Here is a 25,034-nt window from a genome sequence, read left to right on the forward strand (position 1 = left end):
AAGACGAAGTGCCCATCAACCTGAGTGACATTGACTTGGCCGGTTCACCGACAAATGCGCACTCGACAAAAGCGCGCGGACGAAACCGCGGCGAGAAAACGAAGAGGTCAAAATCGCGCCGACAAATGCGTGCAGAAGCGCGCCGACAACAACGCGCCGACAACAGCGCGCCTTCAACAAACAACTAATAACAACCTAATAATACTAACCCTAATACTAACCCTAACCCTAACCCTAACCCTAAACCTAACCCTGAACCTAACCCTAACCCTAACCCTAACCCTAACCCTAACCCTAACCCTAACCCTTACCTTAACTTAAATCGCACTTTTGTGGGCACGGTTTTGTCAGCACATTGTTGTAAGCGTGTTTATGATGTCATGGGTTTTTTGCTGCAGTTTCGTCGGTGTGCTTTTGTTGTGCGTGCATTTGTCGGGTCACGGACTTGGCCATGCCCACATGAACACATGACCACCGAGCCCCGTCTACCCAGCTGAACAGGGCAGCGAACTGGTTGGTAAATTATTTGAATCCCACCCCTGGAGATGATGTAATGAATTGTTATAACATAAATGAACCCAATATTTAGTATATCTCATTTAAAATGAAGGAATAATAGTGATAGTCAAACAAACGAGGTATAATAATAATATATACCAACGTATTCGATTTGATAATATGTGATTCATATAAGTGATGATTATGGAAAGGATGCACAAAAACCTTGTAACCAATCGACACACGGTATGTAACGGAAGATGGTTTTATGTTTTATGTCTTGTTCGTCCCTGTCTGTCTAAAAATGAAAACTTTTTTTTTTTAAAGAGATGTCCTGCTGGAAAAAGATTCAGGGAGAAGATACTGGCAGGGAATCAAATCTGAGGACCAGGCTGAGCTTCAGGAGCTGAAGGAGACCCCAGAACACACCCGGGCTTAAGACAATTCAGGATCTTCTTCAAATCCAACATGCAAAAAGTTTTTCTACCAAGTGACTTTGGTAGAAAAAAAAACACAGACTCTGGAAACTACATCAATACCTTGGAAGATACTGGACAAGATAATGGTGGGAAAAAACCCAGATCTGCAAACATCTAGAAACAAATCTCTATATATAAAAGCCAAATAATAGCAATAGCAGTTAGACTTATATACCACTTCATAGGGCTTTCAGCCTTCTCTAAGCGGTTTACAGAGTCAGCATATCTGGGTCCTCATTTCACCCACCTCGGAAGGATGGAAGGCTGAGTCAACCTTGAGCCGGTGAGATTAAAACCGCTGAACTGCAGATAACAGTCAGCTGAAGTGGCCTGCACTACTGCACCCTAACCACTGCGCCACCTCGGCTCTATCCAAATAACACTCGCTCATCACAAAATCTCCAGAACCGTAAGGGCTACAAATTTGAAATTTGGTATGTATGTTCCTCTTGGCTTCTAGGTGCTCGCTAAGAAAGAATGTTTCGAAATGGCCATCAGAACATTAGTATTTCCTATACAGTAATTAACACACTCTGATGCTAAGGAGTTCTACTCCCACAAATTTGAAATTTGGTATGTATGTTCCTCTTGGCTTCTAGGTGCTCGCTAAGAAAGAATGTTTCGAAATGGCCATCAGAACATTAGTATTTCCTATACAGTAATTAACACACTCTGATGCTAAGGAGTTCTACTCCCCCTCCCCACCTGAAAAGAACTCTGTTCCAACTGCCAGTTGCCTCACATTCTGTTACCTCAGTTCAAATTGGCAGATGGTTCCGTTCCTTCACTCAGGAGCAATCTGGGGCTCCTAACAGTTCTAAACGTCGGTACCTCACGAAAATGACTACGCCTTCCACCTATGGAACTTCTTCCGGACTCAAGGCGGTGGGAGTGATATTCTCTTAAGTGTTTCAATCACCGACCACCACTGAGCCAACGGATTGAACCGGATCTCTCTGCATTGCCCAATCACATAGTTTTGTTGTGAAACACGGGTATCCCGCTAGTAAAGTCATAATACAAGCCATCAAGGGGTTTGTGAAAAGCAGAATGTGCCCAAACCAATCTTATCCCATTCTTTACAAAGGGAGTAAATTAATAGACTAATGGTATAATAGACTGAAAGACTTCAGTTGGACTGGAAGACCTCCAAAGTCCCTTCCAGATCTATATTTCCTGAAATTGTTTTGCTGTTGCCCAAACTCTCCATCACAAACTCTCTTAAATTCATACCTCATGCTCCAAATTAACGGTCTCTGCATCTGAAACGAAAGGATTGTCTTTGGCTAGAATATCCACAACCTTGGTAGCTGTTAGTTGTTTGCTGATGAGTTTTAAAATCCTGAAGACAGAAGAAGAAGACAAAAAGATGGTTCGTTTTAGCCACATTCTTCTTAAGAATCACAGAGTATAGACTTAGGATCTCCGGCTTGAGCAGGGGGCTGGACTAGAAGGCCTCCAAGGTCCCTTCCAGCTCAGCTATTCTGATTCTGAAGTACATTTCGACGATTGATTTATGCGCCATCAAGTTGGCGCCACGTCTTAGCAACGACACATATAGGAGGATGGTATGTTTCCAAGCTGGCCGTCGGGTCTTCCAATATTATTCCTTTAACCCATCTGTTGGATGTGATCTTTGAGCTTATTTATTTGAGATATCTTTTTTTTTCATGTGGTTGGGGTTTTAATACAGGGCAAAGCTGCCTATGACCATGCAGATACAATGATTAATTGTTTGCCCATCTGTCTTAAAAGTAAAATCTGAAAGTCGTTTGCTGAAAGTTATTGCTGAAAGTTGAGTCAAACCTGGTAGCACATAATCCTCAATCCTCAAAATACGATTCTAATTTGACAGAATCACAGAGTTGGGGGGGGACCTTGGAGGTTGTTTTCTTTCTTTTTTTTTTTAAAAAGGAGGAAGATATATGTTAAAATTAAATGCGTATATTGAAAAGAATTGTAAATACCATCAACATAAAGTGGAGCTTGCTCAGAAGCTGAAATACACCAAAGTAAATGAGATGAAGAGTGGGAAGTAGAGGAGAGAGGTAAAGGAAGGAGAGAGGGATAGAAGAGAGGGCAAGGAGGGGAGAGGAGGAGAGAAATGAGGAGTGGGAAGTAGAGGTGAGAGGTAAAGGAAGAAGAGAGGGATAGAGGAGAGGGCAAGGAGGGGGAGAGGAGAGAAATGAGGAGTGGGAAGTAGAGGAGAGAGGTAAAGAAGAAGAGAGGGATAGAGGAGAGGGCAAGGGGGGAGAGGAGGAGAGAAATGAGTGGGAAGTAGAGGAGAGAGGTTAAGGGAAGGAGAGAGGGATAGAGGAGAGGGCAAGGAGGGGGAGAGGAGAGAAATGAGGAGTGGGAAGTAGAGGAGAGAGGTAAAGGAAGAAGAGAGGGATAGAGGAGAGGGCAAGGGGGGAGAGGAGGAGAGAAATGAGGAGTGGGAAGTAGAGGAGAGAGGTTAAGGGAAGAAGAGAGGGATAGAGGAGAGGGCAAGGGGGGAGAGGAGGAGAGAAATGAGGAGTGGGAAGTAGAGGAGAGAGGTTAAGGGAAGAAGAGAGGGATAGAAGAGAGGGCAAGGAGGGGAGAGGAGGAGGGAAATGAGAGTGGGAAGTAGAGGAGAGGGGTAAAGGAAGAAGAGAGGGATAGAAGAGAGGGAAAGGGGGGGAAGAAGAGAGAATGAGGAGTGGGAAGTAGAGGAGAGAGATAAGGGAACGATGAGAGGGATAGAAGAGAGGGCAAGGAGGGGAGAGGAGGAGAGAAATGAAGAGTGGGAAGTAGAGAGAGAGAGTAAAGAAGAAGAGAGGGATAGGAGGGGGGAGAGGAGAGAGATGAAGAGTGGGAAGTAGAGGAGAGAGGTAAAGGAAAAAGAGAGGGATAGAGAGAGGGCAAGGGGGAGAGGAGGAGAGAAATGAGTGGGAAGTAGAGGAGAGAGATAAGGGAAGGACTGAGAGGGATAGAAGAGAGGGCAAGGAGGGAGGGAGGAGAGAAATGAGGAGCGGGAAGTAGAGAGAGAGGTGGGAAGTAGAAAGAGAAGGATGACAGAGGAAGAAAGGAGGTAGGGAGGAGGAGGGGAGAGGGAGGAAGAAAGTGATGGATAAGGTACAAATATGGGTGTATGGAGAGCAGAAGAGCCAATAATTGATTTGGGGAGTTGACGGCAAGAGGCAAATGACGTAAACATTTAATAACACAATACGATCTTGGCTATGTAATAGTATACATGATGGTTGTATGTTATGAAAATGCAACAAATAAAAATAAAACTTTTTAAGAAAAGATTACTGTCAGCATCCAAAATGAAGTGCCTCATCTTCATTGTGGGTTCGTAAGGAGGCAGGGTTGCTTGGCCTACAGAAGGCCTGGAAAATCTCCCAGCACTTATCGATGTAACTGAGCGCGTAGACGGCTTGCTGTCGGTCGCTGAACAAAATACCTGCGAAGGGGAGGAGAAGGTGGGACGATTAACAGAGCACTCGTGTCAGAAGGACTAGATGTTTCCGGGTGGAAGGATTAGCTGGTGACGTCACTTTCGCCGTGGGGATACCCAGTTGGACGAGGACTCCTTCCACGGTTCTGGGAGGAGCTGAAGCGAAGGACGGGAGCTCAACCCTGCCCGACGGTAGCATTCGGGACTCGAACGCGGGCTTGCTAACCCGCACCCCAGCATCCTAACCACAGGAGCTACTGTGCCTCTTAGCTCAGGGGTCACCAACCTTTCGGACCTCAGGGGGCCACTAAATTCATGATTTTAAATCCCATGGTCTGTTAATATGATCTGCCTAATGGTCGGCTGGGTGGGGGGTGGCTAGGTGGTCATGTGACTGGGTGGACATGGCCAACTCAATGTCACTCACGTTGATGGGCGGCCTCTACTCGTCCCTCCCCTCCCAGCCACTCCTCTCCTGCCTGCCCGCGCTCCTTAGGGCCCCACCAAGAAGCAGTTGCTGGAGCTAAGCAGCCACCACGAGAAAGAGTTGGCAAAACAGCTCAAATTGGATCTGGCTGAGAAGGAGACTCAGCAGAAGCACCTCACTGAGGACTAGGAGCATAGGCTTCCCAAGCAGAGGAAGACCTGCGGGGAGTGCAAGGCCAGATACCGGTGCCTGGAGGCTCAGTGGGCTGAGATGGTCAGCCAGTTCCAGGCCATGATGCAGTCCCACTGGAACGAGGCCCTCCGACTCTTCGCCACCAGCAGGTCTTCCCTCCAGCCTTCGCCCAAAGCCCCCCACCAGGAGGCTGAAGCAGACCCCAACTCGGAATTTCTGCCCCCCTCCGACCCGCACAAAAAGACCCCTCGAAGGGGTAGACTCTTTGCAGAAACAAAAACGTTCATTGCACGTATCCATCCCAGGGACCTTAGTTTGAGGAACCGGATTCAGTGCAATAGAAAAAAATGCAAATAATTTTTCGTGGAACCCCCCAAAAAATTTTCTTGCGGACCACGAGTTGGTGACCGCTGCCTTGGCTGGTTAGGACAGGGATTGCAATAGCAATAGCAGTTAGACTTATATACTGCTTCATAGTGCTTTCAGCCCTCTCTAAGCGGTTTTCAGAGTCAGCATATTGCCCCCAACAACAATCTGGGTCCTCATTTTACCCACCTCGGAAGGATGGAAGGCTGAGTCAACCTTAGCAACCATATACTAAAATAAACTAACTAACTTTAGCATCATCCCTCACTTGTACTTTTAACTCCCCTTTTGTAAAGCTAACTTTAAGATAAGTTGTAACATTCCTTGCCCATTCATTCATAAGCTATCTGGAGTTTCTTAGTCCCATATTTATTTTGAATGTAATCAATCCATCTTCTCCATTCCAGCTTGTATTTCTCATCTGAGTGGTCCTTGAGATATGCTGATATTTCAGCCATCTCTGCTAAGTTTGTTACTTTTACCGTCCATTCTTGAATAGTAGGCAATTCTTCCTTCTTCCAGTACTGCGCCACCAACAGTCTTGCTGCCGTTGTTAAGTTGCATTTTTTATATTGCAGGAAACACTACTTATCTTTTTAAAAATTTCATATTAGTGATCTGCAGGATGTAAAGTTATAAATTTAGGTTGGTGACCCCTGTCCTAGCCAGCTTGCGACGAGCAAAGTCAATGGAGAAAGCTGGATTCGCTTAATGACTGCATGATTAAACCTAGCAATAGCAGTTAGACTTATATACCGCTTCATAGGGCTTTCAGCCCTCTCTAAGCGGTTTACAGAGTCAGCATATTGCCCCCAACAACAATCCGGGTCCTCATTTCAACCCACCTCGGAAGGATGGAAGGCTGAGTCAACCTTGAGCCAGTGAGATTAGAACCGCTGAACTGCAGATAACAGTCAGCTGAAGTGGCCTGCAGTACTGCACCCTAACCACTGCGCCACCTCGACAGGGATATTAATTGGTCAGACAATGCAAGAGAGGGAAGTGCAGGAGGTGAGAAAACCCACCAGCCATGCGAAAGCTGGCCCTACCTTTGATACGGCAGGCGTTAGAGCAAATATTCTTGACCATCATCTTGGAGAAGCACTTGAAGAGACGAGGACTTGTGTCACTAGAGTTAGAGAAGACCACCATTGTAAGGTTGCTTATTGGGAAAGTCGACAAAAGAGGCTCAAAAATTCGGGGGGGGGGGATCGAGTTCAGTTCATTTTATATCCCTGTTATGTTGTGAGATGATGGCTATCATCTCACAACATAACAGGGATATAAAATGAACTGACGTGCTCTACATGGGGCTGCCCTTGAAGAGCATCCGGCGACTTCCAGCTAGTCCAGAATGCGGCCGCGCGAGTGATTGTGGCCGCACCTCGGTTCGCCCACATAACACCTATCCTCCGCGAGCTGCGCTGGCTACCTGTTGATCTCCGTGTGCGCTTCAAGGTGCTTCTTACCACCTATAAAGCCCTTCATGGTAGTGGATCTGGGTACTTGGGAGACCGCCTCCTGCCGATTACCTCCTCGAGACCGATTAGATCTCATAGATTAGGCCTCCTCCGAGTTCCATCTGCCAGCCAGTGTCGGCTGGCTACTACACGGAGGAGAGCCTTTTCAGTGGCAGCTCCGACCCTCTGGAACGATCTCCCCGTGGAGATTCGTACCCTCACCACCCTTCAGACCTTCCGCGCAGCCCTCAAGAACTGGCTATCCTGCCAGGCCTGGGGGTAAAGACTTGATCCGCCCCCACCCGAATGTTGAATGAATGTTGTTTACTTTTTAATTATGTGTTATGTTATATGTTACTGTTTGTATCCCCTCCCTATAAGTTGTTAGCCGCCCCTGAGTCCCCTCAGGGAAAAGGGCGGCCTATAAATAAACTTATTCCTATTCCTATTCCTCCGGATACGCTTCAAAGTGCTAGTCGTAACTTATAAAGCCCTTCATGGTATTGGACCTGGGTACTTGAGAGACCGCCTGCTGCCAATTACCTCCCAAAGACCCGTCAGATCTCACAGGGTCGGCCTCCTCCGGGTTCCGTCCACCAGCCAATGCCATCTGGCTACGACCCGGGGGAGGGCCTTCTCTGTAGCAGCTCCGGCCCTTTGGAATGAACTCCCCGCGGAGATCCGGACCCTCACCTCTCTCCAGGCCTTCCGGAAAGCCGTCAAAACCTGGCTGTGCCGGCAGGCCTGGGGTTGATGAGTTCCCCTCCCCTCTCGACTGGTATGGCTGTGTGATTTTCGTGTATTGTAATTATGTGTACTGTTGTTTATGTTCCCTTTCCCCTTTGAGTTGTTCGCCGCCCTGAGTCCCTCCCGGAGAAGGGCGGCATACAAATAAACCAAAACTGAAACTGAACTGAAACTGAAACTGCATCCAGGGGTCAACCCAACCTGGTCCTTTCCATACTCGGCTTGGTCCAAAACTTAATCCTGGGAGTTCGGTTCCAACACAATCTCAAGAGGATTTGTTAACTCCTAAAGTTGCCATGGTGAGGACTGGGGGGGAGCGCATTCCACGCATAGTTTCGGCTAGAGACGGATCTCAGATTACTGCAGCAGGCTTGGGAGGGGTGCACCTCATTGGGGAATGTGATGTATGACACAGACTGAGGCAGTGGTGGGTTGCTCATCCCGTTCCAACCGGTATGGTTGGAACGGGGCCGGTGTCGTCCTCGTGCATGCACGCAGTTCACGCATGCGTCTTAGCGCCTGCGCGATGCTCCAGCTGCTCGCGAAGAATCGCGCAGGCGCTGTATGTGCCATGCGCCTGCGGGGAAGCGCAGAAGCCTTCAAAAGGCCAGTAAGGAGCGCGGGCAGGTGGGTGGGCCCTTCGGTGTTCCCAGAAGTTACTTACTTCTGGGTTCACCGACCAACCGGTCCGTGCGGACCGCCGCGGACCGGTTGAAACCCACCCCTGGACTGAGGGGGAGGGAAGGAACAGGGGTAAATTTCAGCTATAATTCCAACGAAGTTCAGTTTTGACTGCAGAAAGGCCTTGCCGAATGGTGCTCCTAATAAACAACTGGTTTCGTTTTGAAACTTGGCTCGAGACTCATGAATCAATTAGGGCCTCTTTCGGAAACCTGACAAGGGGTTGAGTGAGGGAAGGCTGGAATCAGATTCAAAAGTGTAAAACCACTGTAGCTTTAACGAAATAAAACGCCGCTTCAATTAATCGGACAGCGGCTAGAAAAATAAAAATATAAAGCCTGTCCTGAGAATTAATTGCAGGTTGTAAATGTCAGCCCTAGAAGATGCATCTCCTACACATGAGCAGGGATGCTGCTCCCAAGATGTATATGATGTACATCATGTCAAAAACAAGGAATGATTTATGGTTGGGTACGGTGGTGCCAAGTTGCATTATTAATTGGGTCAACTCGGGATTAAACTGGTGATAATAGCCCCGATTCACTTAAATCAGTGGCGATGAACTTGTGGCCTTGATGGGATCCAAAGCAACAGCTGCCCACATCTGTGGTTCCTGTTGTGATTGAGGTCACCTGCATTAATCAAACAGCAAGCAAAAGGTTGACCGTACAATCTATTTCTCCAGGTGTAAAAATCTCCATAACTTGGTCTAAATTCCTTTTAAACTGGAGACACGCCTAGAAACTCCAGGCGGATGTGCCCCCGTTCGGATAGACGTGCGCAGAGGGGATTTAAACGGCGTTACCAACTCATCAACTGCACTCTACTTACTCAAAATCCTTGTGATAAATGTGGAAGGATAGGTAAATCAGGTAAGTCAAAAACATCCGAAGTAGCAGAGTCTCGTATGGGGAATGAATTTCTTCCAGTAAAGTTTTATCTGAAAAACACAAATATCATTATGCACAGATACAAAGAAAGCTATCCATCCATCCATCTCTGTCTCTTTTTATTTATCATCTGCCTATATCTCTGTATTTCTCTCTATCATTTATTTATTTTTCTGTCCTATATTTCTCTATCTATCTATATCTATCATCTGTCTGTCTGTCTGTCTGTCTGTCTCTTTTTATCTATCATCTGCCTACATCTCTGTATTTGTCATCTTTTTCTATCTATCTGTCTGTCTGTCTGTCTGTCTGTCTCTTTTTATCTATCATCTGCCTATATCTCTGTATTTCTCTCTATCATATATTTATTTCTGTCCTATATTTCTCTATCTATCTATATCTATAATCTGTCTGTCTCTCTCTCTCTCTCTTTTTATTTATCATCTGCCTACATCTCTGTATTTGTAATCTGTTTCTTTCTCTCTCTCTATCCATCCATCCATCTATTTCTGTCTCTTTTTATCTATCATCTGCCTATTTCTCTGTATTTCTCTCTATCATATATTTATTTCTCTGTCCTATATTTCTCTATCTGTTCTGACCCCCACCTTGCCCATTCAGAAACGACAGCCACACACAGCTTGCAAAGGAATGTTTTTATCAGTCCTGGCTCTTGCTGGCTGTGAGCCCAAAATAAACACAGATAAATTCTCTGGCAAAAGTAAACTACAGCAAAACAGGTTTATATAAATCAAATCACTTATCCAAGTGCTTCTTCTCAATGATTGCAAACAAACAGAGACTTGACTAGAACAGGAACGGAACGGGATGGAACGAACGGAACGGGATGGCCCCATCAGTCATTTTTATCCGCAGGAGGAGACCCTAACGAGCAACAGCTGCTCGTTATCCCCTCCTGTGAGTCGGTCTGCCCTTTTCTTGCGTGCATCCCGAAACAACTCACAGGAGGTTTCTGCCAAGTCACAACATCTATCTATATCTATCATCTGTCTGTTTATCTGTCTGTCTGTCTGTCTCTCTCTTTCTCTATCAACTGCCTACATCTCTGTATTTATCATCTATTTCTTTCTCTTTCTCTATCTCTCTCTCTTTTTATATGCCTATATCTCTGTATTTATATATTTCTTTCTCCATCCTATATATCTCTCTATCAATAATCTATCTGCCTCTGTCTATCTAATCTATCTATCTATCTATCTATCTATCTATCTATCTATCTATCTATCTATCTATCTATCTATCTATCTATCTACATAGAATGATAATACACAAAGAAGAGAAAGGAAGAAAAGAAGTAAAAAGAAGGTGAGATGAAAGAAGGGAATAAGAAAAGGAGAAGAAATGGAAGTAAATCCACAGAAGGAATAGAAAGAAAACAGGGAAGGAAGCAAAATGAAGGAGGGAAAAGAAAGGAATAAGAAAAGGAGAAGCAGATGGAGAAGGGGTGGAAAGAAAATAGGGAAGGAAGAAAAGAAGTTGAATGGAGGAGAAAGAATTAAGGAAGAACAGAAGGAGATGTAGACCAAGAATGGAAGAGGTAGATGAAGAAAGAAAGGGAGAAGAAAAAAGACAAGGAAAGAAAAAAATTCAAATCTAATTTTGAACCAGATTAGGGGGAAGGGGGTGCACCATTCCTGGAGGCACTGCAATACCAGGCTGATGCTTGGAGTGGATGGAGCAAGCCCCTAGTCCATCTCCGGCTTCCAAAAATCCATTTAATACACAGTCCTCAGATAGAGGACATATCAGATATTAAACTGATAAGAACAGATACTACACTTGATCTTAGCCAAAAGGCCGAGAAGCGATACCCGAGGGTGGGAGGGATGCCGACGGCTTCCCTCCTCTTGAAATGTAAGGTTTGTGAGACAACGCTGGAGTTGCCTTCGGTCTAAGTGCTAAAGCCAGGTCAGACCAGTTCCTGCTCTCAGGATTCTCCTCTGGAAACGCCTCGTTTGCAAATCCCACCACAACGAACTCCTTCCAGTTCGGATGATCTGCAGAATTTATAGATTTCCCTCGATTATGACAACTTTGGGACTTTCTGCTTTGGCTGTTGGTTTTAGATTTGCATAGCTCCGCCCCCTACCTCTTCATGATTGGTGGAATTTCCTTTCAATGCCTTGTCACTTTTAAAACTTCTGAAACTCTTTAGCTTCGATTACAGTACATATTATTTATTATCTTCTACTTAAACAACAACGGTACGCAACTGGTTTTTGCAAATCACAGTCCATCTTGCAGAGATTTGGATGTGAAATTATATAAAGAGAGAGAAATCAAGTCTCTGCATTTATATCTACTGATTCCGCCTCTCGCTGCTTCCTGTTTCAATTTCTTTCAACCTTTTTGTCATCCGAGTTCTTTTTCTCTTTCATTCCTTCTTGCAAAAAAAAAAAAAAAAGCCATTTGAAAACATTTGGAAAAAATTCCCAAAGGGAAAAAAAGTATGCATGGATGTAAGAGGGGGGTGGGGAATCCCATCCGTTGCAAAAAAAAAAAAAAAAGAACAGCCTGAGAATTTACATTTGAATGCTTCAAGGACTGCTTGGATTACCCTGTAAAATGGAGAGAAAAAATCCTTGCTGGGCGTGTTAAAAATAGTGGTTGGTGGGGGAGAAGGAAACAAGCGAGAACCTTGTTGTCCTTTAATTGATTTTCGGTTCTGAAATCTTGCCAAGAAAACTGCAGGAATCTGTTACTGCAGAATCAGAATAGAGCTGGAAGGGACCATGGAGGTCCTTTAGTCCAACCCCTTGCTCATACAGGAAACCCTATATCAATTCAGACAAATGGTTATCCAGTCTCTTCTTTAAAAACCTCCAGTGATGGAGCACAGCACCCACAACTTCTGGAGGCAACTTCTGTTCCACTGGCTAATTGTCCTGACTGTCAAAAAGTTTCTCCTTAATTCCAAGATGCTTCTCTCCTTAATTAGTTTCCGTCCATTGTTTCTTGCCTTGCCTTCGGGCGCTTTGGAAAATAAACTGGCCCCCTCTTCTTTGTGGCAGCCCCTCAAATACTAGAATAATGCTGCCAGGTCATCCCCCAGTCCTGCGGTGAGATGGGCAAAGAGATAATACTATCATGTCTTAATCCCATCTCCCTGGAGTTGAAGTGGGGGAGATCTTTGTTATGTGGAATAGACTGGCCCAGGCCCTTAAATGGCCCACTGACAAAAGTGGGGGGCTATTAAGAAGGAGTCTGCTTCTTACCTAAAAACATGGGACATGATACATCCAGGTGTGGGAAGTTATCATCCAGCCCTCTCCCAGAAAAATGAAATATCCTAGGAAATATTGAAAAGGCAGAATATTTCTCTGGATGTGAAAAGAAAGAAACATGTTTTAAAAGACAGAATAGCTGCCTGTAGCTCCCTGCCCATCCCTACTTTGTCAATGGGCCATTAAGAAGGCCAAGCAGCCCAAGCTAGTCCACTTTACATAATAAAGAGTTCTCCACTTCAGCTCCAGGGGGATGGGATTAAAGCATGATAACTGACCACATGGCATCTGAGAACTCAACTAAACCTGGATTCAAAACACAGCCCAGAGAGTTGCCCCTGCATGGCCCCATGGGAGTCTGACAACCAATCAGAATACATTTCTTACACAGGAACAGGAAACAGAGAGGTGGGACTGAACAGGTTATAAAAAGCCTAGCAGGCCCCTCCTTCAACCCTTCTCTTCTTCTCCACCAACATTGAAGCATGTGATCACCTTTTCTGTTCAGGGCTCAAGCCATGTGGTCCTGTCCAACAATAAACCATCTTTCCAAGCAGCCTCCGTATCTCCAGTGTCTTTTCCCCCACTTGGAGCCGAACCCAGAAGGACATTTCTTTCATCAATATCGTGTCTGAATCCCATCTCCCTGGAGCTGAAGTGGGGGAGATCTTTGTTATGTGGAATAGACCGGCCCAGGCTCTTAAATGGCCCGCTGACATAAGTGGGGGCTATTAAGAGGGAATCTGCTTCCTACCTAAAAACATGGGACATTATACATCCAGGGAAATATCATATTCTGCCTTTTTTCAATATTCCCCCCAGGATATTTCATTTTTCCTAGGAGAGGGGTGGGTTTTAACATCCTACAATTGCTTAGAAACTAAGCAGAGATTGGGATTAAACCAGGGCCTGTAGTAGTCAGAGCTGTCGCCAAGTAATGGCCTGTAGTAAGAATTACACACCGTTCAGAATCCGGTCCATGGCAGCAAGCGTCTGGTTGCAGTAGTGAAACCTGCAGTCCTTCAAGAACCTCCAGAATTGAAGCTTGGTCATCAGGAAAGTGTTGTCCAGGGAGTGGTCATATCCCAGGCTGCTGTAGAAGGTGTAGATTCTCCTCAGCTCGGAGATGTATCTCAGCACAGCGTATTCCGTCTAGGAGGAGCGAAGGGTGGATGGGGAGTAAGAGAGGAGGACTGACGTGGCCACCGCTGATATTTACAGCTAGGAAGGTTCTGGAGATGTGGGGGCGTCCTTGGTGCTTTCTGAGCTTGGTGGTTTTCTCGCAGACGTCTCGTGACCGAACTGGGTAATGTCATCAGTTTGCTTTTATCGATGCGAGTGACCTAGTTGAGTAAGGAAAGGACTGCAAGAAAACCTCCAAGCTCAGAAAGCAGCAAGGATCCTACAGTCCTCCTCCTCTTCCTCTTCCGCCTCCTCTTCCTCTTCTCTACAATCTCCACTCCCTTCTAGCACTGATGATGTTACCTAGTTGGGTCATGAAAGTTCTGCAAGAAAACCATCAAGCTCAGAGAGCACCAAAGACTCCATAGTTGTCCTCCTCCTCCTCCTCCTCCTCCTCCTCCTCCTCCTCCTCCTCCTCCTCCTCCTCCTCCTCCTCCTCCTCCTCCTCCTCCTCCTCCTCTCTGCAAATTCCACTCCCTTCTAGCACTGATGGTGTTACCTAGTTGGGTCATGAAAAGTCTCCTAGGAAGTAACCAAACTCAGAGAGCATCAATGACCCACAGTCCTCCTCCTCCTCTTCTTCTTCCTCCCTCCCTCCCTCCTCCTCCTCCTCCTCCTCCTCCTCCTCCTCCTCCTCCTTTCTTCTTCTCCCACTGCCCATCCCTCCTAGCACTGATGAAGTTACCTAGTTGGGTAATGAAACCTGTGCAAGAAAACCACCAATCTCAGAGACCGCCAACAACCTCACACTTCAACCCCGAGCTACAAATATTATCTTCTGTTGGGTCCTGCATGGTTTGTATCCCAGCGTCTCTTCGCAGCACAGAAGAAGACAATTCTGCACAATGTCAGCCTCTCACGTTGCTTTGTGGAGCTTCTGGATTGTGTCAATCGCGGACACCACTTCCAAACACCCCAAAAGAGTTTGGCTCGTGTCCATTGCAACAAAACTTTCCATCTTGGCTGGAAGACCACTGTTCCTCTTAACCAGGGGTGAAATCCAGCAGGTTATGGAGAACCAGTAGCGGAAATTTTGAGTAATCCGAACAGTCGGCAAATGCCACCTCTGACTGGCCCCAGAGTGGGGTGAGAATAGGGATTTTGTAGTATCCTTTACCTGGAGCAGGGAGGGAATGGAGATTTTACAGTATCCTTCTCCCTGGAGTGGGGAGGGAATGGGGATTTTGCAGTATCCCTCCCCTGCAGTGGGGAGGGATTGGAGATTTTGCAGTATCTTTCCACTGGAGTGGGGAGGGAATGGGGATTTTGCAGTATCCTTCCACTGGAGTGGGAAGGGAATGGGGATTTTGCAGTATCCTTCCCCAGGAGTGGGAAGGGAATGGGGATTTTACAGTATCCTTCTCCCTGGAGTGGGGAGGGAATGGGGATTTTGCAGTATCCCTCCCCTGCAGTGGGGAGGGATTGGAGATTTTGCAGTATCTTTCCACTGGAGTGGGGAGGGAATGGGGATTTTGCAGTATCCTTCCACTGGAGTGGGGAGGGAATGGGGATTTTGCAGTATCCTTCCCTTGGAGTGGGGAGGGAATGGGGATTTTGCAGTATCCTTCCACTGGAGTGGGGAGGGAATGGGGATTTTGCAGTATCCTTCCCCTGGAGTGGGGAGGGAATGGGGATTTTGCAGTATCCTTTCCCTGGAGTGGGGAGGGAATGGAGATTTTACAGTATCCTTCCCCTGGAGTGGGGAGGGAATGGAGATTTTGCAGTATCCTTCCCCTGGAGTGGGGATTTTGCAGTATCCTTCCCCTGCCACGCCCACCAAGCCACAACATGCCCGTCAAGCCACGCCCACAGAACCGGTAGTGGGGGGAAAATGGAATTTCACCCCTTCTCTTAATATTCTTCTCTTCTCTTCGTCTCTAAATTTGTTTCTATCTTTGGGGCCACGAAGTTGGGTAGACCAGCTTTCCCGTACCTGTTTCATTTCATCTTCCTTGTCCTTTTCCGGAAATAAAGCCAACAAGGTCGAGAGATCTATTTCGAGGTTTGGTCCTGGCGAAGAGGAGGTCCTTGAATGATCGATAACTTTGACACTATCTAGGCCGTGAAAAAGAGGGAAACGTCAAATGCATCCAGTGTAGCTACTGCTCGCTTGGTTAAACGACAGACACAATTGTGGAAACTGAGGGCATCTACAGGAAGGAGAAACACAAACATGGATATCTATGGGGATTCTCCGTCATCCAGGTCAAGGTTGTCCCAATGGTGCTTTTTTTTCAAGAGGCATCTATTAAAATGTCCTGGCAGCACAAAGGTGGGTTCCTACCAGTTCGCACCTATTCGGTAGAACCGGTTCGTCAAATCTACCGAACCGGTTAGAAGAGGTTCCACCAGTGGACCCGGAAAGCAGGCCACACCTACAGAAGAGGTTCCAAAGATTTTTGAAACCCACCACTGGTCCTTGGATATGATTATTCTACACTATCATGCTCCTATTTATAAAACTCAGTGCCTCTGTGAAAGGCAAGGATGACGACTGCGTTTCTGGTGCAATCAGAACATTGCGTCTGTTGAAGTTGTTTTAACGCAAACCAAAGATGCCTTTTAAAAAACAAGTTTACATCCTATTCTTATGCATGCCAGGGCTGTGTGTGAGGTAATTTAAGGTGGTTCTGACAAGTGTCGTCGCATCTTCATATCCGGTCACATGGGCGGCAAGCCACTCCCATCCGGTCACATGGGTGGCAAGCCACTCCCACAAAGGAGGCCACACCCACAGAGTAGGTTCAAACAATTTTTGAAACCCAACACTGTGGCAGCACATGTGCCGAAATGAGTCAGCTTACAGTTGAAATTAGAGAACGAGAGGATGAGCAGTTTTATAAAGTATGGGACTTGTTTTACCAATGGTTAGATAAAAACACCTTGGAATGAAACTGTTTATTTATGCAGTAATAGAAAGTTATATTTATTGTTATGAAAGTTTTTTTTTCTTGTTGTGATATAGAGCACTATTCACACGATATATAAAGGACAATAATGATCTCAATGTATAAGCGTGGGATGATTTGAACACTTTGGTATAATTATATGTAGTGACCATTTCATATTAGAAAGATCTTTGTATATTAAATGGATCAATGATGATGTAATGAACAATATATATATATATATATATATATATATATATATATATATATATGTATGTATGTATGTATGTATGTATGTATGTATGTATGTATGTATGTTTGTAGGTAGGTAGGTAGGTAGGTAGGTAGGTAGGTAGGTAGGTAGGTAGGTAGGTAGATAGATAGATAGATAGATAGATAGATAGATAGATAGATAGATAGATAGATAGATAGATAGATAGATAGATAGATAGATAGATAGATAGATAGATAGATTTTACAACCCCCGGTATGCCCAAATATGGGAGGAAGATCACTACTTCCATTCTCTGTCCTTCGGCTCGTCACAAGAGACCATCCAGACAGAACCCAATATTTTTTTTTTACTGTTGCCTTTTTGTTACAGTTGTTATATTTGTGCTGATAAATAAATTATTTATTTATTTATTTATCAGCACAAATATAACGTGTGTGTGTGTGTGTGTGTGTGTGTGTGTGTGTGTGTATGTATTGAAATACTTAACCACTATATGGATTAATAATTAATAATGGAGAACTATTCTTGGAACTCTGGATGATTGGTGACATTATGGTCAGTTGAAAACATGAATGTATATTATAAATTAATGGGAATTCTTTGTTCTAATCTCTGCTTTTTCCCCTTAGAGATAGGTGATATTATAATACTTTAAAGACTTATTGTTATTTGATAGATAATTATGAATTCAAGGAAATAAGGATTGTTACAAATGAAAGAATATTAATGGTAATTTGAACACATAATGCTCAATGACAGTGAAATATTTAGTTATATTTAATGGAAAACCAGTGATGTTATTCTTAATCTTAAGAATTGATGCACAAAAACTTGTAACCAAACGACATGCTTGATGAAATGGAGGAAAGTTGTTTTTTTATTCTTGCTTTTGTTTTGTATGTGTTGTTTTGTTTTTTTCTTTAAGAAAAAGAATAAAAATATATATTTAAAAAAAATGTCCTGGCAGCGCCTCGCTCATCTTGATTGATCTCAAAAACCTAAGGGTCATCATTCTCTTTTAACGACCCCATAATCCTTTGTGGGGTGAAATCTGGGCAACTGAATGGAACTGAGTGTCTACTGGCCAGATGCCCTTCCTGTTGCCAATGAGGAGGTTTTTTTTTCCAACAAATATCTTCTCGTTGTGCCCAGAGAGAGAAATATCTGCCTCTACCTTGGATTGAACTCACAGCCTCTTGATTTGTGAGGCGAGAGCTCCGCCTCTAGGCCACCGCACCACTCCTAAAAACAAAGCATAACAACTAAGCAGGGTATATGACCTGATTAATATACGGATGGGTCGCCCATGGCCATGAAGTCACCGTTCCAAATAGCATCCAAAGTTAAATCAGAGTCCAAGGCAAAGTATTGCTCAAAGTTCCAATTGATTAAGTGGCCCATGTTGGCACATCTGGGAACTTTCAACTGGAATCTGAAGGCTTCCTGGTTTTCCCCACCCAGTTGAAAGTTCAAGATCTTGCCCCCCACACTCACAAGTCCATCCCATGGTCCAATCTCTCACTGCCACGCTGGCAGCTTCCACCCATCCAGTTCCGGTCAGGTGCAGAGGTGCCGAAACAAAGGATGACCTTGACTTTCTAGAAAGAATGTTGTTATGGCTACCTAGCATCTAACTCTGTACAATCCCCCGTCCCATTTTCCCCACCATAGAAAAGGCCTAGTACAATAACAGAAAGTGTGGCAGGCCAAAGATCCAAAGGGATATGGCTGCAGGCTGGACACAGAGGCCTTCAAGAGTTAGGGGAGCACCTTAGACAAAGCCCATCAAGTCTAACAATCTTTTCTTCCACCTCCTTCGAAGCAGCTCACCTATGCCAGAAAAACCCTTCAAGGAGAGATTGCTCAGTTCTTCTATATTGGTCATGTCGATTTGCAAGGATGGGCATTCCTCTATGTGATCGTAGTTAAATTCGCCTTCGTACACACGGCCGTTCTTGAAAACTAGCTTGCCCTGTAGGGGGAGGGGGGACACAATGTTCTGCTTTTAAAACCTGGTTCACTACCCATACAGGACCCACACAAGACCTCTCTTCTCCCCGGGCTGTTGGTGTGCAAAGTTAGACGAAGAGACAGGACTCTTGGCTAGAAATGGGTGCTAGATCATGGTTGGGAAACATTTCAGCAGCTCAGCAGGGGTGGATCTGAGAAGTAGGTGGATGGGACAGTGCCTAAATTTCAGAGATGTAGTTAAGACTAGATAAAGGTAAATGTTCCCCTTGCACATATGTTAAGGTGACCAGACGTCCCGCTTTTGACGGGACAGTCCTGCTTTTGAACAATTTTCCCACGTCCCGCGGCGTTTTAAAAAAGTCCCGATTTTTTTTAAAATTTTTAATCAAGAACACCCGCCCCCCGTCAATGGTATTCCTCTTTACCAATGTTAAAATCTGGTCACCTTAACATATGTGCTAGTCATTCCCGAGCACCAAGGAGCCCACAGTTGTTGTCCTCTCCCCCATCTTCCTCCCCTCTGCAAACCCCACTCTCTTCTAGCACTGATGATATTGCTTAGCCGGGTAATGAAATGTCTGCAAGGGAAAAAAAACCAACCTCAGAGAGTATTTCCAGCTGGGATATACGATCAGCTGGGTGACAATCAGCTGTGACACATGATTTATATTAGCTAGAATCGTCGGAGTCCCTGCTTTCTAGCTAATTAAAATCCGCTGAACACCGCTGACCACATTTCCGGCAAGAGTGTGTGTGATGGGGACTAAGACCAGGGAGTTAATGGTGCTCTACACACCCAGAAAACGGGTTCATGGGATAAACTATGGTTCACAAGGGATAAGGGGATTGTGTGAACAAGGACACAGTGAAAAACAGTGATGGCAGAGAGCAAGGCTAAACCCCTATGTGTTCAGAAGAGCAAAACGGCTGCTCTAATGTTCTCAACTCTTTCCCCAAACTTCTCCATCCTTACCTCGCCATGTTTTTTGTTCAGCACCCATCCCCCGTCGTACATGGCGCCGCTGGCAAAGAAGAATTTCCCGTGTCCGTGCCGATCCCCGTTGACGAAATTTCCAACGTATTCATTTCGTAGGGGATACTGGGAGCCAGCGATCCTCTTCAGGTACCAGGTATGGGTACCCAGTCCATGCTAGGGAAATCAACCAACAAAACGTTCTCTAGAGCAGTGGTTTTCAATCTTGAAGGTGTGTGGACTTCAACTCCCATAATTCCTGCCAGCTGGGGAATCCTGGGAGATGAAGTCCACACGTCTTAAAGGCACTGAGGTTGAGAAATACTGCTTGTCCTAGAGGCCAAGGGAGTCTCCAACCTTGGCCACTTTGGACTTCAACTCCCAGAATTCCTCAGCCAGGGTTCCCAACCTTGGTGACTTTAAGACTTGTAGACTTCAACTCCCAGAATTCCTCAGCCAGGGTCCCCAACCTTTGTGACTTTAAGACTTGTGGACTTCAACTCCCAGAATTCCTCAGCCAGGATCCCCAACTTTGGTGACTTTAAGACTTGTGGACTTCAACTCCCAGAATTCCTCAGCCAGGGTCCCCAACCTTGGTGACTTCAAGACTTGTGGACTTCAACTCCCAGAATTCCTCAGCCAGGGTCCCCAACCTTGGTGACTTTAAGACTTGTGGACTTAAACTCCCAGAATTCCTTAGCCAGGGTCTCCAACTTGGCCACTTTAAGCCTTTTGGACTTCAGCTCCAAGGATTCCCCAGCCAGAAATTCTGGGAGTTGAAGTCCACAGGTCTTAAAAGTTGCCAAGATTGGAGATCCCCTGACCTATATGTACTATAGACGGAGACACATGGACTTTTAAAGTAGACATCCAAATGAATTCTACATTCATTTGCCGTTTATAAAATGGCGATGTTCATTTTGCTCTGAGTCCAATGGCGATGTCCGTTTTGCTCTGCAAATTCATGGAGAGCTAACCCTAACCGTAAGACAGAGGTGGGTTCCTACCAGTTCGCATCTATTCGGTAGAACCAGTTCGTCAAATCTACCGAACCGGTTAGAAGAGGTTCCACCAGTGGACCCAGAAAGCAGGCCACACCTACAGAAGAGGTTCCAAAATTTTTTGAAACCCACCACTGGTCCTTGGATAGGATTATTCTACACTATCATGCTCCTATTTATAAAACTCAGTGCCTCTGTGAAAGGTAAGGATGACTACTGCGTTTGTGGTGCAATCGGAACATTGCGTGTGTTGAAGTTGTTTTAACGCAAACCAAAGATGCCTCTTAAAAAACAAGTTTACATCATATTCTTATACATGCCAGGGCTGTGTGTGAGGTAATTTAAGGTGGTTCTGACAAGTGTCGTCGGCACCCAATCACATGGGTGGCAAGCCACTCCCATCCGGTCACATGGGTGGCAAGCCACTCCCACAAAGGAGGCCACACCCACAGTGTAGGTTCGAACAATTTTTGAAACCCATCACTGCCCTAAGTGGAGTTTTCCCAAATGGTATTTTCCCATGTATTTTGCCAGGAAATGTACATAAGGCCAGCTCAAAAGACGTGTCCCCTCCGAATCATAGGGGGTCCCCAACTTTTTGGACTGCAAGGACCACTAAATTCATAATTTTAAATCCCGCGGACTACTATGATCAACCTAATGACTGGGTGGACGGGCGTGGCTAGGTGGTGATGAGACTGGATGGGCGTGGCCAACTCAATGTCATTCATGCCGAGGGGCGCCTCTCCGGACTCTACTCGTCCCTCCCTCTCCCAGCCACTCCTTGCCCGCCTGGGCTCTTTAGGGCCCCAAGAGGAAGCCGTTGCTGGAGCTAAGCAGCCGCCACGAGAAAGAGTTGGCAAAACAGCTCAGTTCAAATTGGATCTGACCGAGAAGGAGTACTCAGCAGAAGCACCTCACTGAGGACTAGGAGCATGGGCTTCCCAAGCAGAGAGAAGACCTGAGGGAGTGCAAGTCCAGGGACCGGCGCCTGGAGGCTCAGCGGGCTGAGATGGTCAGCCAGTTCCAGGCCATGATGCAGTCCCACTGGAACGAGGCCCTCCGGCTCTTCTCCACCAACGGTGCTTCCCTCCAGCCTTTGCCCAAAGCCCCCCACCAGGAGGCTGGAGCAGACCCCAAGTCGGAATTTCTGCCCCCCTCTGACTCACAAAGAAAGACCCTGAGGAGTGGGACTCTCCGCAGCAACACAAGTGTTCATTGCACATATCCAGCTCAGTTTGAGGACCCCTGATTTAGTGCAATATAAAAAATGCAAATAATTTTCCTGCGGACCACCAAAATTTTCTCACGGACCACCAGTTGGTGACCACTCCTCCAGCTGATGTCAGTTTGAATGGTGTCCAGCCACCATGTTCTTTGACAGCCTAGTTTCCTTTTACTGCTAACTCTTCCCAACGAAATTGCTTTCTCCCCTGAATTCCCCCACAACTCTTGATGGTTGGAGGGAAAAGGAAAACGGTTCTCTTGGGTCTCACCTGTATACCATTAACCCACATTCCAGTGTATTCCTGGTTGGATGTAAGCCACCTCATTCGTCCTTCTCCATGCCGCAAGTCTCTCTCCCATTGCCCTTCGTAGATATTCCCAGATTTGTAACTGCTCAAAGAGAATGAGAAGAACATCAACATTACGGTTCAATTAATGGAGGAGGAGACAAACAGAGCAGGCCTTCCCAACCAGGAGTCTTCCTGATGGAGATTCAATTTCAATCATAACAAAGCTGGAAGGGACCTTGGAGGTCTTCTAGTCCATCCCCCTGCTCAAGCAGGAGACCCCACACCGTTTCAGGCAGGTGGCCGTCCAATCTTTTCTTAAAAACTTCCAGTGATGAAGCCTACAACTTCTAAAAGCAAGCTGTGGCAATGGTTTGCAATGGTCCTTACTCTTAGAAAGTTTCTCCTTTAAGGAGGCTAAATTTTTTTGGAAAAGGATCGAAAATTGGCTGGAGGCAATAACAGGGGTCAAAATAGAATGGAAACCTGAAGTTTTTTTAATTAGGAATAATGTCTGCGAAATATCCAATCCAGTATTTAATACTACATATAATTACGGCGGCAAGAATTGCCTTTGCCCAGAAATGGAAAAACAAATTAACTCCAAGCGAAGATGAAATAATAAGAAAGGTTATGGATTGTGCCGAAATGGACAAACTAACTGAAGAAATCCAGGGAAAGGAAGAACCAGAATTCTACCAGATATGGGATAAATGGTATACGGGGATGGAGGAAAGAAACAAAAATCAATGAAGGAATATAACAAAACTCAAAAAATAATAGTTATGCGTAAAATAAGAGGGTTAAGAATGGTGAAATCCAAATGAAATACAGTAGAAGGGGAAATAATATAAGGTGAGCGATATCGATTGATAATTGCTATTAGAAAGAACAGGAAGCTTCTCTTCGTATTGTATTGTGTAAATGTGGTGTACGTCTAAGTTTTGTATGTGTGTATTTTACATGTTTGTTAATTTAAAAAAAAAGAAAGTTTCTCCTTAATTCCAAGTCGCTTCTCTTCTTGATTAGTTTCCTCCCATTGCTTCTTGTCCTGCCCTCAGGTGCCTTGGAGAATAGCTTGACTCCCTCTTCTTTGGGGCAGCCCCTGAGATATTGGAAGACTGCTATCATGTCCCACCTGGTCCTTCTTTTCTCTAGAGTAGACAAACCCAGGTTAGCTCCCACAATCTCCATCAAAAAAAGCCCTTTTTGCTGGAAATTCTGGGACAGGAGGTCCTTTTGTAGATGGAATGTCATACATCACAAGCTTTCCTCCCGTTAAAAAAAAAAATTAAAATGTGCAGGAGAAATTTTCTTCAGGAACCACCATTGTGTTTGAAGCTTTATCATCCCTTCTCTTCATCCTAAGACTTGGCCAAACGGTATTTCCTAAAACCCTGCCGTTGCATTTTATTATGGTCCCTGTCCTACTGGTTCCCTAAAATGGGGGTGAACATTCTTGAGATCTGGGGGGGGGGGTGTGGAGGCCATATCTAAGGGGCTGCCCCAAAGAAGAGGGAGTCAACCTATTTGCGAAAGCTCCAGAAGGCAAGACAAGAAACAATGGATGGAAACTAATCAGGGAGAGAAACAACCTAGAACTAAAGAGAAATTTCCTGAGAGTGAGAACAATTAATCAGTGGAACAATTTGCTTTCAGAGGTTGTGAATGCTCCAACACTGGAGGTTTTTAAGAAGAGACTGGATAACCATTTGTCTGATGTGGTGTAGGGTTTTCTGCCTGAGCAGGGGGTTGGACTAGAAGACCTCCAAGGTCCCTTCCAGCTCTGTTATTCTGTTATGTAGTTCCTCCGAAAGTGTCCATCAACTTTTTAACTTTCCCCACCACGAAGAAAGGATCGTCTTACCGTCTTACTCCCCAACCGCTTTTGATGTTGTTCACAAAATCTCCTTCGTACCAAGAAGAACCAGACTCGTTGTAGTAAATGGTGCCCTGAAAATCAATGGCACAAGCACTTTGACACACTTAAGGTGACTCCAGCACCTTCCACCAGGTGGTACACAAGCAGGAGACACGTTACCCTTCGGATTATCCATCAGACTGCCAAGAAGCCACTTCTAAGATTCCACCCCCCCCCCCTTTGTGGATGGAAGAAGGAAAGGCCAGGAAGAGTTTAGTTTAGTTTAGTTTGGTTTTTAGTTTAGTTTTTAGTTTTTAGTTTTTAGTTGTTTTTAGGTTTTAGTTGTTTTTAGGTTTTAGTTTTTAGTTTTTAGGTTTTAGGTTTTAGGTTTTAGGTTTTGGTTTACTTTACTTTATTTTACTTTTAGCTTAATTTAGTTTAGTTTTTGGTTTTTGGTTTTTGTTTAGTTTTTTAGTTTTTTAGTTGTTTTTTAGTTGTTTTTAGTTGTTTTTTAGTTGTTTTTTAGTTGTTTTTTAGTTGTTTTTTAGTTGTTTTTTAGTTGTTTTTTAGTTGTTTAGTAGTTTTTTAGTTTGTTTTAGTTTTAGTTTTAGTTTTAGTTTTAGTTTTAGTTTTAGTTTTAGTTTTAGTTTTAGTTTTAGTTTTAGTTTTAGTTTTAGTTTTAGTTTTAGTTTTAGTTTTAGTTTTAGTTTTAGTTTTAGTTTTAGTTTTAGTTTTAGTTTTAGTTTTAGTTTTAGTTTTAGTTTTAGTTGTTTTAGTTTTAGTTTTAGTTTTAGTTTTAGTTTTAGTTTTAGTTTTAGTTTTAGTTTTAGTTTTAGTTTTACTTTTACTTTTACTTTTACTTTTACTTTTACTTTTACTTTTACTTTTACTTTTACTTTTACTTTTACTTTTACTTTTACTTTTACTTTTACTTTTACTTTTACTTTTACTTTTACTTTTACTTTTACTTTTACTTTTACTTTTACTTTTACTTTTACTT

General features: G+C 44.6%; 1 protein-coding gene and 1 non-coding gene across 2 annotated transcripts in view; both read right to left on the reverse strand.

Moving 5' to 3' along the window:
• Positions 1-25,034, reverse strand: part of LOC148042681 (radial spoke head 10 homolog B2-like) — a 41,460-nt gene that overhangs the window by 11,956 nt on the left and 4,470 nt on the right. Inside the window, 11 exon segments of the mRNA XM_087729242.1 lie at positions 2,211-2,328; positions 4,268-4,314; positions 4,316-4,407; positions 6,436-6,515; positions 9,106-9,214; positions 13,372-13,561; positions 15,525-15,646; positions 18,545-18,686; positions 19,659-19,835; positions 22,156-22,276; positions 24,041-24,126. Coding sequence (XP_087585368.1) covers positions 2,211-2,328; positions 4,268-4,314; positions 4,316-4,407; positions 6,436-6,515; positions 9,106-9,214; positions 13,372-13,561; positions 15,525-15,646; positions 18,545-18,686; positions 19,659-19,835; positions 22,156-22,276; positions 24,041-24,126 — 1,284 coding nt within the window.
• LOC148042682 (U2 spliceosomal RNA) lies at positions 10,804-10,994 on the reverse strand. The gene has a single exon (XR_015695086.1). It is a non-coding gene; the product is annotated as a U2 spliceosomal RNA (small nuclear RNA).

The sequence above is a fragment of the Thamnophis sirtalis genome, unplaced genomic scaffold (assembly GCF_051295495.1).
Source record: "Thamnophis sirtalis isolate CommonGarterSnake01/CBP01778 unplaced genomic scaffold, rThaSir2_p1.2 scaffold_14, whole genome shotgun sequence".
In the NCBI taxonomy this organism is placed as follows: domain Eukaryota; kingdom Metazoa; phylum Chordata; class Lepidosauria; order Squamata; family Natricidae; genus Thamnophis; species Thamnophis sirtalis.